The sequence below is a fragment of the Lissotriton helveticus genome, chromosome 2_1, assembly GCF_964261635.1.
Source record: "Lissotriton helveticus chromosome 2_1, aLisHel1.1, whole genome shotgun sequence".
Classification (NCBI taxonomy): Eukaryota; Metazoa; Chordata; class Amphibia; order Caudata; family Salamandridae; genus Lissotriton; species Lissotriton helveticus.
Genome location: NC_136059.1, coordinates 13130289 through 13142731, shown reverse-complemented (window position 1 = coordinate 13142731; position 12443 = coordinate 13130289). Strand labels below are relative to the sequence as shown.

General features: G+C 49.6%; 1 protein-coding gene across 1 annotated transcript in view; it reads left to right on the top strand.

Moving 5' to 3' along the window:
* The window catches only part of LOC144819181 (uncharacterized), a 244180-nt gene that overhangs the window by 66428 nt on the left and 165309 nt on the right, over nucleotides 1-12443 (top strand). Inside the window, exon 3 of the mRNA XM_078677153.1 lies at nucleotides 2577-2899. Within this exon, the coding sequence (XP_078533279.1) occupies nucleotides 2577-2899 (323 nt within the window). The remainder of the gene's footprint in view (nucleotides 1-2576; nucleotides 2900-12443) is intronic.

The window sequence follows — 12443 nt, the reverse complement described above, 5'->3', positions numbered from 1 at the left end:
GGCAATTTGCAGCAACACCGGGCAGCTGCACCGAGTCTGTACCCGCTCCAGCACCATCTCCACCCTCCCAGTTGCTCCTGTCCCTTCTGTCCGTGCAGCCCCCCATGTCTCCTTCAGCCCTGGCACCGCAGCCCCTGCCCCTATCACCCCTGCTGCCCTCAGTGCGGAGTATGTGAACATACTCCGCCAGTTACAGGTTGGTCAGACATCGATGCTGAATGTCCTCCAATGCCACACTCAAATACTGACACAGTTGTTGTCTTTCATGGAGGGCATGTCAGCAACAATGTCTGACCAACGTCGGATTATGCAGTCCATGGACTCATCACTGACGGCAGCAGTTTCCCTCCTGCAGCGGTCTGTCCCCTCCTCCTTTGGACCCATTCACATTGCCCTCTCCCCTACCTGTCACACGCACACACACACACAGGAAGACACCATCACGCACCCCAATAGACACAGGCAGCACACCCCCACATATGGTGAAGCGCACAACTCCTGGCACGCACACTCAGGGGGCTGCAGGCACACCCACAGGGACTAGGGTTAGACTGCGTACACGCAGCCAGAGTCACAGTCCGCAACCCTCACAGCCCTCTCCCTCCACTCCAATAGTGTCTTCGGTTGCAGGGGTTGGGCTGGCCAAACTGACTGCAGTGTGCAGTGCAGAGTATGAGTCCACCTTTGGCGCTGCACAAGCCACTGAGAAGGATACGTCCACCCCTGCACCCACCACACCTACCCTTCCCACTCCTGTCCCTGCGGTGCCTGGTCCTGCCCCTCATTATGCCCCCCAAAGGTCAACATTCCATTAGCTACTCCATGTGCAGGCAAGTTAGGGGTAGACAGCCTACCCAACGTCCTCCTACAAGGACATTTGTGTGGACTGGCCTTTGGCCTCATTTTAGCACAGACTAATTTTTGCACATCTTATTTTTTCCTGCTGAATAAAGCCTTTTATTTTACGTTCAACACTATTGCATTTCAGGTACTTGATGTTGGTGATGAGGGGCCTGGAGTTAGTGTCATGGTAATGTTTTGGTGTTCTGAAAGATGTTTTCTGTTGATTGTCATGAGGTGGACCATGGTATCTGTGTGCCATCACAATGTCTCAGCAATTAATCATTGGTTGTGTGTGTTCAGTTTGGCTACAGACATTGTCCCAAGGAGTGTTCCTTCCTCTGCGGCACCTGACATCTTCACTGTAGACAGTTGCACAATTGTTGTGCTGACATGTGTGCACATTTCCTTTTTAGGTGACAGTTCCCTTCAACAATGGCCATGCCTGCTCACAGATGTCTACTGCTCATTCGTCTGTGCCATGCTTGAAAATCACTTTACTTGTGTTTTGAGTATGTACAAATGCCTTCATGGACACATTCACCCTTTTCACCACTATGCATGTGTGTAATCACAGCCTACCCCTATGATGGGGATTGTTATGCAGGGTATTTGGGCACATGACTCACAATTTTGTGCATTGTATCTAAGGGGTTTCAACCCTATTCCTTCCATGATAGACTACATCTTGGTGGTCTGTCCACCACCTGAACATTCATATCAGTCCTGGGATGTGTGTGACAGTGTGTGTTCCCTTTCACTCTCTTTGTTTGGTAGGCTGTTACATCACTATACACTATTGTGTCATGATGGTAGGGTGTGTATTTCGCCTGCAGCCTCCATGGGTGGGACCAAAATACATGTCATCACTTTTTGTTTCACCAAAGCCACTTACTTCTTCCATGGGGCTAGAAGACATTATCAAACAAATAAAACTTCCACTAAAGCATCCGAACCCAAGCTTGACAGCCACTATAAGCCCACAAGAACCCACAATATCTTCCTTAACCACTGGCGCCAGTGGTTCATCAGATAGCTGAGGGTGCTAGGGAAAAGGGTCTGGGAGCCAAACCTGAAGCATGTTCATCGCCCTCGAGCCACACAGGTCACCATCAAGATGGCTGCAGGAGCTTAGAACTATGTACTAATGCACTAAATCTAGAGAGGAAAGAAAAATTTCCACCAGGTGCAGCATGAAGTATTTGAGAAAATTGCAATAATTGAAAGAGTTTGTGAAAATCCAAAGCCAACACAGGGAACTGATCTCTTTACTTCCAGCTGCCACAAACTAGGAGGTGCTTACCACCAACCTGCAGACAAGAGAAATGAAAGATCCTTTGTGACGGTGCAAGATGTACAAATGGCGCACACCTCAGCGTGAAGCCAGATATGATCTGGGGTGTATCCATGAGCAGTCTACAAGCATGCACCATTTCATCTAGAACATTCTTCCTCTAAAAAGGAGCATTATAGAAGCATAATAACTTGTCCATAGTTTACTTAGTACATGATCCAGGTAGGAAAGCTTGTCTTGTCCTTCAGTATGTGTGTTGTGTTTTGCTGCTATGTCACAACAAGGGCCTATTTGAACTGTATACTTTTTGTCAGTAAGCAACACTCAGCATAAAAACATACAACTCTGTCATGCCTTAAAATATTCTCATCTATTTACAAGATATTGTAATGCCACCAGGTTCTGCCATCTGTACATATATTTTTTGTCATTCCATTTTCAGGAAAATTAGAAGCAGATAAGTTCAAGAGAGAACACGAGGAAGCAAAGAGGAAGCAGCTGCAAGAGGAGGCCGAGCGGAAGCAGCGGGAAGAGGCAAAACGAAAAAAGATGGAGGAAGAGAAACGACAACAGGAACGTCAGGAGAGGTTGAGACAGATTGAGCAAGAAATTGAGAGAGAAAGACAAAGCGTTGAGGAAAGACTGAAGAAAACAAAAGAGAAATTGAGATGCATGAGCCTCCAGCGAGGACAAACCAACGAAGAACGCTTGCACGTCATGGATTTTAGTACGGGTGATGATTCTGAACTGGTTGAGATCAATGAGGTACAGTAGACCAAACCAGTCATCTAACATCTTTTAAGTGGAGTCAAAAAATGTGGGGAGGATTGTTTGAGGATGTAGGGTCAATAGGGGCACAAAGTGTGGAAGTGACAGAGTAGAGTCTGGGAGTGATAAACTTGATGTAACAAGAGAGAGAAGTGAGTGCACCAGGGGTAGGTTCATGGCTGTGTGGGAAATGTCAGTGCCAATCAAACAAGCAGTGGTAGAACCAAGGGGACTGAGTAAGAAATGCCAGTGCCAATCAAGCAAGCAGTGGTAGAACCAAGGGAAGGTGTTCAAACAGTGGGAAATGGAGACATGGGGTCACCAGTAAGAAAGCAAGGACAGTGAGTGAGTGATGGCAGCGCTGGGACACCCATGGGTAATTGAGCGCTTTATAAATCTCATAAACATAAATATGGTGAAGGGTCTGAAGAAGAGGAGAACAATCTTTGTGAAAATGTGAACGGGATGCAAAGAACAAGGCAGCAATCGAAGCACAAAAGGAGACACGACCGTGAGGGAGACACGGCTAGAGAAAAGGAAAACTATTGTCACACTAGCGACCCTTCACAGACCCCCTGGAAGCTGTCATAGGTGAGATGGTGCCCATACTATGACTGTCAATAACTCTTCATCTATACTCCTCCGCCTCCCTAACATGACCCTTATTGGACTGCCCATCTTCAAGATATGGAAAGCTCGGCCCTGTGTTTTCTATCCTTCTGCTTGTAAATGTCCATCCTCCATTTCATGCCTTGAGGCCCAGCAGACGCTCACATGTGATGAAGGATTTGATGGATCAACACTTATCTCTTGGCCTTTCCCTCTGGCTGGTCTTCCGTCCACTCATAAGCTCGTCTCCCCCTCCATGGCCCAAGTGGCAACCACCCCAACTCACTCACCTAGTTTCAATTTGTGAGCCAACAAGTACAAGGGCTTCATAATACTGCCTGTCTGTCATTGATCAGATTACCCCATAAACAACCTGAAAACAGGGTCCGTCCAATATCCCTCCTGTCAATCATTCAGCCATGAAATAGCCCTCTGCTGTGCAGTGAATATAGCATGACTCCGATCTTTCTGAGGCTGTGATTAACTTCACAAGATTACCACATAAAAGCATCTAAAAATCTTTCTGGTGATATAGGTACTTTTTAGATTGAGCATGGGCTGGGCAAGTGCTGCTCTGCAAGGCACGCTGTACTGAGGTATGGCATAGAGGCTCCGCCCATTTTCTGCCCATCTTTTCCATTGGCTCCTGTTACTGTCCTTGCAAAATCATTACTTTTCTTTCGTAAATATACTTAGTATTGCCTACTTGATACAGCCTTGACTTCATTTGTAACCTCCCATAACGACACCAGAGGAAGTGGATGGGAGGCAGGCCACTGGCCACTGTGTGGTAGATGATGACGCTGACTCACCATCCCCTGTGCCTAACAACATGGATGCATCACCGCTGGCATCAGATGATGTAGTACTCTGTGTCTCAGGCACAGATTCCTCCTGCTTACTACGGTCCCCCTCAGATGCGCTGGTAAGCTCTGTTTCACTGGCCTCCAGTGCAGCTGTGGTGCTACGTTCGCCACCACTGGTTTCCAGATCCCAGTCCTCCGTGTCCACAGTGGATTCTGCATGAGAGAGAGAGACAGGGTTGTGTTAGTGTCATTTTCAAGACAAACCAATCCAATCACTGCAGTACAGGAGCTGCCCAAATCGACGTGCTGACCAACACACCCTGCAATCACATAGCAGCACCACACTACACCGACCACTACAGTGCCTGTAACATTGAATCTCTGCCATGACTGAGCCATGTTGAGGACAGTCACCACAGCACCCTGCCTGTGGATTAAGTGTATAAGACATACAACTTGCCCAGCCCACACCTAGGGGCTTGATGTGTGGAAAACACTCATTACTACAGACATACCATCAGGTAGGGGAGAACACCTCCTTCATTAGGACATGACAGGACACAATTCCAAGTGAGCCATACCAAGCATCATTTGGTACTCTGGGCCACCTTGATGTCAGATGTGTGGGCCTCAACGGTCATGGTGCATGCAAAGTAGGCGTACATGAACTCACACTCAGATAGTAGACCCTGCTGTTTCCACCCTTATAGATTACTCTCACTATGCCAATGCTGAACTACCATGTGTATCTTTACACATCTGGCAATGAGGAAGAACATTAGGGAGGGTCACCTTCGTAAGGGCATTTTGTCACAATGCATGACACTGGCACACATCTCAGCAGACTCTCACATGACACAGCACAGCTCCACTACATGAACATCACATGGTCCCACGCTGCAACAGGCTCTGTACACATGCATCCACTCCCAGCCACAGTCGCCCTCCCCAAATACTCACCCCTACCTTCTTGCCGATGCTCCTTCACACATGCATCCAGCTCAGGATGAGTCACTGCCAATATGCGGACCATCAGTGGAGTCATGTTGTGAATGGACTGGCACGGATCTTCTCTGTCCTTGCCATCCCTGTGGCCACGGAACAGCTGTGGTGGAAGTGAGTGGTGAGGGGTCAAACGCAGCAGCAGGAGAGGGTCCCAGGCATTAGCAGGAGAGGGTCCCAGACAGCAGCAGGAGAGGGTCCCAGGCAGCCGCAGAAGAGGGTCCCAGGCAGCCGCAAAAGAGGGTCCCAGGCAGCAGCAGGAGAGGGTCCCAGGCAGCAGGCACTTCAGGCATCAGCAGATGAGGGTCCCAGACAGAAGCAGGAGAGGGCCCCAGGCAGCAGGCACTTTAGGCAGCAGCAGATGAGGGTCCCAGACAGAAGCAGGAGAGGGTCCCAGGCAGCAGGCACTTTAGGCAGCAGCAGATGAGGGTCCCAGACAGAAGCAGGAGAGGGTCCCAGGCAGCAGGCTCTGTGAGCAGTGGAAATGTGAGGCTAACTCCCACAGATTTATAGCCCCCTGGGGTCGTTTCTAAGGTATAAAGCTGCAAGTATTGGTTGAGTAGTTCTACCTCATTCAAATTCATCCAATGACCGCCTCCGCAGTGGCAGAGCGCGCATTCCGTGATTTTCAAAACTGCATCATGCCACCACGATCGTCGCTCCCATTGGCTGTAGGCAATGCTCCATGGCGGTGTCGCACGGCCAGGGCCATGCAGTAGCTACTGCGATTTGGGCGGCGGAACATGCCCACCGCCATCTACACATGTCTATGAGCAATGACTACCGCACTTGTGAATGGGGTGGAGCTGGTGTCGCACCGCCGGGGCCATACGGTAGCTACCGTGATTTGGGTGGCGCCCACCGCCATCTGCACATGTCTATATGCCAATGGCTACTGCACTTGTGAAAGGGGTGATGCTGGTGTTGCACCGCCGGGCCAGGCGGTAGCTACCCCAATTTGGTTAGCGGAGCATGCCCACCGCCATCTACACGTGTCCATATGCCAATGGCTACCACACTTGTGAAAGGGGTGGTGCTGGTGTCGCATCGCTGGGGCCAGGCAGTAGCTACTGCGATTTGGGCAGCGGAGCATGCCCACCGCCATCTACACATGTCCATATGCCAATGCCTACCGCACTTTTGAAAGGGGTGGTGCTTGTGTCGCACCGCCGGGGCCATGCAATAGCTACCGTGATTTTGGCACATACTATGGCAATTTCCATTGTGAACATTGCATCAGTAGATAGCAGCAACCTGGTTAAGGGCACATGATAGGGCACACAATGGCATTATCACATATGATACTTAGGTGAACGCACGTTATGTGTGAGGCACATTGGTCTGTGGTCCCTCCCTTGTCACTTAGGCATTTGATGGTGGCTGACGCTACACAGTGTTAACCCCTTCCGCGCTCATGACGAGCTCAGCTCGTCATGAGTTACAACGCTCGTACGCTCATGACGAGCTGAGCGTGTCATATAATGCGGCTTTTGAAAAAACGCAGCGCACAGCAGGAAAACCGCTAGTGCGCATGCAGTTAAGCTGGTGTGAATAATGTCTTAGGAACCAATGTGTTGTGTGTCAGTGCTGGCCTTGGCAATGCTTGTCCCACTGTATGGTGTTGTCACTTACTTGTGCTTTCATTTTAATCTCATGCACACTAGGAACCTTTTTACAGCTACTGTGATCATTGTGTTTTAGAAGTGTGCCAAGTTACATACATGTATTGATGTGTGACAGGTACAGCAGATAGGAATGAGACAGTCATGATCATCTTACACACGTTGGTTGATGGTATGGTACAAGGCGTACTAATGTGTAATGTGTGTTTGTGTATGTGTGCATTCACATTGACCAATGTGTTGTTTGTGGCACTTGTGTATTTCTAATGGATAGGTGTGCCCTCCGTGTGTCTTTTATATCCACCCATATGACATGGTGTGCCATGCATATCTCATGACAGTCTTTGCTTTACCGTCACATCCTTACATGTATGTGCATTGTCCATCCAGGATGGTTGTAAGTGACATGTGTCCATTTACATCTCAACTAGGAGGAGGCCTATTCTCATACGTCACCTGACAGTGCTGGAGGACTTGGAGGATATAGCAATCATTCGCAAGTTTCGCCTCGACAGACCGACACTGAAGACCCTGTGTGATCTGTTGGAGCCCCACCTGCAGCCTCGTCGCCACTACCCAACAGCATTCACACTCACATACAAAGTGATGGCAGCCCTCCACATTTTTGCAACTGGTTCCTTCCAGGAGACTGTGGCCAGCGCTACAGGGATGTTGCAATCCATGTTCAGCATGGTGCTGTGGGATGTACTTGCAGCCATGATGTTATTTAAGGAGAGATAGATACATTTCCCTAGGGGAGCAGAATTGGCCGGTGTGAAGGGTGACTTCTATCCCCTTGGGTACATCCCACATGTTGTTGGTGCCATCGATTGCACCCATGTAGGTCTGGTGCCACCACAGGTGAGTGAGCTCATTTTCAGAAATTGGAAACATTATCATTCAAACAATGTGCAGGTGGTGTGCCGTGCAAACATGACCATATCACATGTGTGTGCAAGATTCCCTGGCTTTGCCGCTGATTCTTACATCCTGAGGAACAGCATTGTGCCCCGGATGATGGCAAATCTGGTACCCGAGCGTGCTTGGATTGTGGGTGAGTATGCCTAGTGGTATGGTGTGCTGTGTGTGTGACCTGCTGCCCTCTGCCTGTGCAACATTGCAATGTGTGTTTGTCTGTCCCAGGTGGCTCTGCATATCCCAGTCGGCCATGGCCGGTAAGCCCACTACGGAATCTCGCCTGGGAAGGTCTGCAAGATCGTTGTTGCATGCTGTATGCTGCACAACCTGGCCATTCACAAGGGGATCCCCTGCTCCTGGACGATGATGAGGACCCAAGACCCCCGCCTGTTTAGGGCCATGAATCCAGTGATGAGGACAGTGGAGAGGAGGAAGGAGTTGACATGTGTCAACAGCTCATCAACCTCTACTTCTCTTGAAGGTGTGTAACGATGTACGACTTGTACATTGTCTGTTGTGTCTGTTGTTGTTGTGCAGGGCTATCTGCGGATGGTACAGCCAGGCACATGTTGAGTCACCTGTGTGTAGGAAAGGTGGCATTGACGTTCCATATGTGGAGCTATGCTGGACTCAATTTGTTAACACCAGCTGCACATTGTATTGTATGCCTGTAGTCTCATGTGTATGGTTTGTGTAGTGTTATGTCTGTGATGCCACAATGACACCAGTGACTGTTGTTCTGTTGTGTCTCCCTAGGTGCTTCAGAATAATCCTGCCCTACAGACTGTACATCATTTGGACACATCATGGACATTTTCTAGACTGTAAATATTGCACTAAAAATGATACAGCACAAGATCTGGTGCATCAGGTTTTTTATTTGCAAAGTGGACATGTTAGGTGTGCGGGAATATATACATGAAGGTGGTGAATGGGCAGTGATTTGACAGTCATGGAAGATGAGATGCAAGAGTAGACACCACGAGGATGTGGTGACCCAGTCCTACAGACAAGTGCCATTGCCAAGGCAGTGTGTGGAAGGACAGTGCAAACAGTCAATGCAGTGGGGAAGAGGGTTGCCATCAGGGCTGGCTCCGTGACTGGCGTGTGGCTAGTGCTTTGCCTTCGGGGACTCCCAGGCTCTTCTTTGGAAGCCCCCTTGATCTTTTTGGCAGTGGGGGCCTTGCTGAATGGCCAGCGGGGTCTAAGGACCCGCACCTCTCTGTTGGCACAGGGGAGGATGGTGCACTGTCATCCTCTGGCACAACAGAAGGGGACGGAAGTGTTGGTTGTGATGCAGGGCTGTCCCTCAGCAAAGCCACTTGCTGGGCCATGAGGTCCACCATTTGACCAATGTGTGTGTCGATGGACCTCATCAGCAGGATGAGCTCACGTAAAAGTTCATCTGACCGGCCACTTTGTCCCTGGACCTGTTCATATGCACCAATGACTCTGGTGAAGTGGTCCAGGAATGGTGTGCCTATCTCCTGAGGTCCCGGGGGGACCCTGGCCCCCCACCTTCCCTGCTGTCACAGACCTGTTGCGTCACCATGGTGGGTCCTGCCCTCCACAGTTGGTGTTGTGTCCTGGTCATACCCTGGGACATGGAGGGTGCTGGTGGTGCTAGTGCTGGTGGCCGAAGTGGCAGCGGTGGAGGCACATGCCGTGACTGCAGGGGTCTGCTGTACAGTTGTTGGTGCAGCAGACGTGGTGGTGGGGAGGATGGGGTCCTGGGACCTGTTGGGCCTTGGCACACCAGATGGGCCAGCCAGGAGCTCATCGTCCAAACTATCCTGGGAGTCAACATCCGAGAGTCCATGTACCGGGGGTGGAGACTGGCTCTGATGGTCGTTGTTGTCATCAGCAGCGAGTTCTTCATCACCTGTGGATTAGAATGTGAATGGTCAGTGTTGGTCTCTGTGCAAGTATTCTGTTAGCTGCATGTCATCTGCTGTCTGTACACTACACAATTGAGACATCTTTAGTATTATTGCTAAATGCAATACTGGCTGTTATTACATGGTGCAGGGAAACATCAAATTATCATACATGTCCTGTATCGCTGCATTGCATGCAATTGGTGCCGTGCGTAGTGTTGCAGGTCTCACAACCACAGACAGCCAGACCTGTGATGATGGCTACCTACCTGTTAGGTGAGGGTGAACAATGCAATGGCTGACACATGCTCCTGGGTGGGGAAGGCCTCCATGCTGCTGGGGTGTGGGACAAGGTGCATGATGGGAGTCATGTAATCAACTGTCTGTATACTACACAATTGAGAGATCTTCACTATTACTGGTGGAGAGGAACATGATTAACTTGTACATGTAATGTGTTGATGCTTTGCATGCAACTGCTGCTGTGTGTTGTGGTACAGGCCTCCCTCCCCAAAACAGACCTCCCAGGTAAGATGGATACCTAGCTGTTAGGTGAGGGTGGACAATGTATTGGCTGACACATGCTTCTGGGTGGGGGAGGCCTCCATGCTGCTGGTGTGTGGGACAGGGGTCATGGTGGGAATAGTAGTGCAGGCCTCCCTCCCCCAAACAGACCTTCCAGACAAGATGGCTAGCTAGCTGTTAGGTGAGGGTGGACAATGCAATGGCTGACACATGCACCTGGGTGGTGCGGGGGAGGGCTCCATCTTGGTAGGCTGTGGGACAGGGGGCATGGTGGGAGTAGTAGTACAGGCCTCCATCCCCCAAACAGAACTCTCATGCAAGATGGATACCTACCTGTTAGGTGAGGGAGGACAATACAATGGCTGACACATGCTCCTGGGTGGTGTGGGGGAGGGCTCCATCTTGGTAGGCTGTGGGACAGGAGGCATGGTGGGAGTAGTAGTACAGGCCTCCCTCCCCCAAACAGACCTCCCAGGCAAGACGGCTAGCTACCTGTTAGGTGAGGGTGGACAATGCAATGGTTTTTGGGTTGCGCAAGGTAGTACTTATCAGTGTGTTAGTTGACGTTAGTTTGTACTTACTAGCCTCTACTCCCCCGGCTACTCCTGTGAGACTCTCAGGATGCAGTATGGCAAGCACCTTCTCCTCCCATGGTGTGAATGTTTTTGGTGGAATTGGAGGGCCACCGCCAGTCCTCTCAGCCTGCTCCCGGTTCTTGCTTCTCCTCTCTTTGACAACCCTCTTGAGATCATGCCACCGCTTCATGATCTCCTTCTTGGATCTTGGGGTGGTCCCTACTGCATTGACCCTTTGAACTATCCTTTCCCACATTTGTGTCCTTGTGGCCAATGGTGTCTGTTGGTCCAGGCTACCAAACAGTTTTGGTTCCTCTCTCACTATCTCATCGACCATGACCGTCAACTCAATCTCTGTGAGTTTTGGCATTTTCTGTGCTGACATGGTGCATGGTGTATGAAGTTTTTGCGGGTGCAGGGGTGGGTGTGGTGTTGAGGTGTGTTGTGTGGTGGGGTATTGTTGGTGCTGGTGTGATGGTGGTTGTGATGGTGGTAGTGGTGGTGGTGGTGATATGTGAGCTGTGTTCTTTTGCCTCTCCTGTCAGATGTGGTGTATGGCCTTCTCTTCTGGAGTGTTGCAATGGATTGTGGTCAGTGAAGGGGCTGGTTTTATGCTCAGCTGTTTGGGAGTGTACAAATGGTATTTTGTTGTCAGATGTGTTGTGGGTATAGGACAATGGATTTTCTATTGTTTTTTGGGGATCTGTTCTTTAATTGTTATGTGTTTTGTGTATTTGTGAGGCATGGCTACTTTACTTTGTGCCAGTTTTGGCATCTTTGCGGTGTTTTGGCATCAACCGCCATGTTTTTCATGTTTGATCCGCTGCGATAGCTATGCTGCAGCTCTTCCGCTGTCTCTCCCATTCTCTCCTGTTTGCGACCGCGGCCGTCAGAAACACCGGATTGTACCGCGGGACCATCGGGGATATACTAATTTCCCATGTGGTGTTTCCGCTTTGCTTGCAGCGGGTTGTGAGTTTTACGTTGCGTTTCCGACTGCCGCGGTTGTTTTTTAGACGCCTCCCCCCGTGTCGTGCGGTTTTTGTTAGCCTGCTACCGCCACGGTTTGTCTTTTTTGGCAGATTATCCTAATTTGACCGCCGGTTCATCTGCGGTACCGGCGGGCGGTTGTTTCCCGCCTCCATGGCGGTCGGGGTAGTTTTCCGCTCGCTACTATCATAATGGGCCCCTTAATGTGAAGAATTTAGATTGGATCAGCGAGGGAGCTCTTTTTATTTTTTGCGTAGGGACAATTTCCCAATCAGATACCAAGTATCTTGTGAACTATGAGACTATTTATCATAAGTAATCGTAGACTGTGAAGGGAGTGGAGCAGACCAGAATTTATAATAACCACATAGAAAGGAGTGAAACAATACCTGAATCCGTAGACAGGGTATTTTAGCAATTTTAACCTTTAGCTTTAAGAAAGAATAAAAGTCCATATTACAAAGATGATATTTCTTGGTCAAAAAAGAAAAGGGAAGTGGATCATGATTAGAATCATACAGATCGTTCAGCAGTCCAATACAGTTGGTTGCCCACAAAGAGGCTATTCTAGGATTAATATTGTATGAGGGTAAGGAACTCACAGACCGTTACCAGGT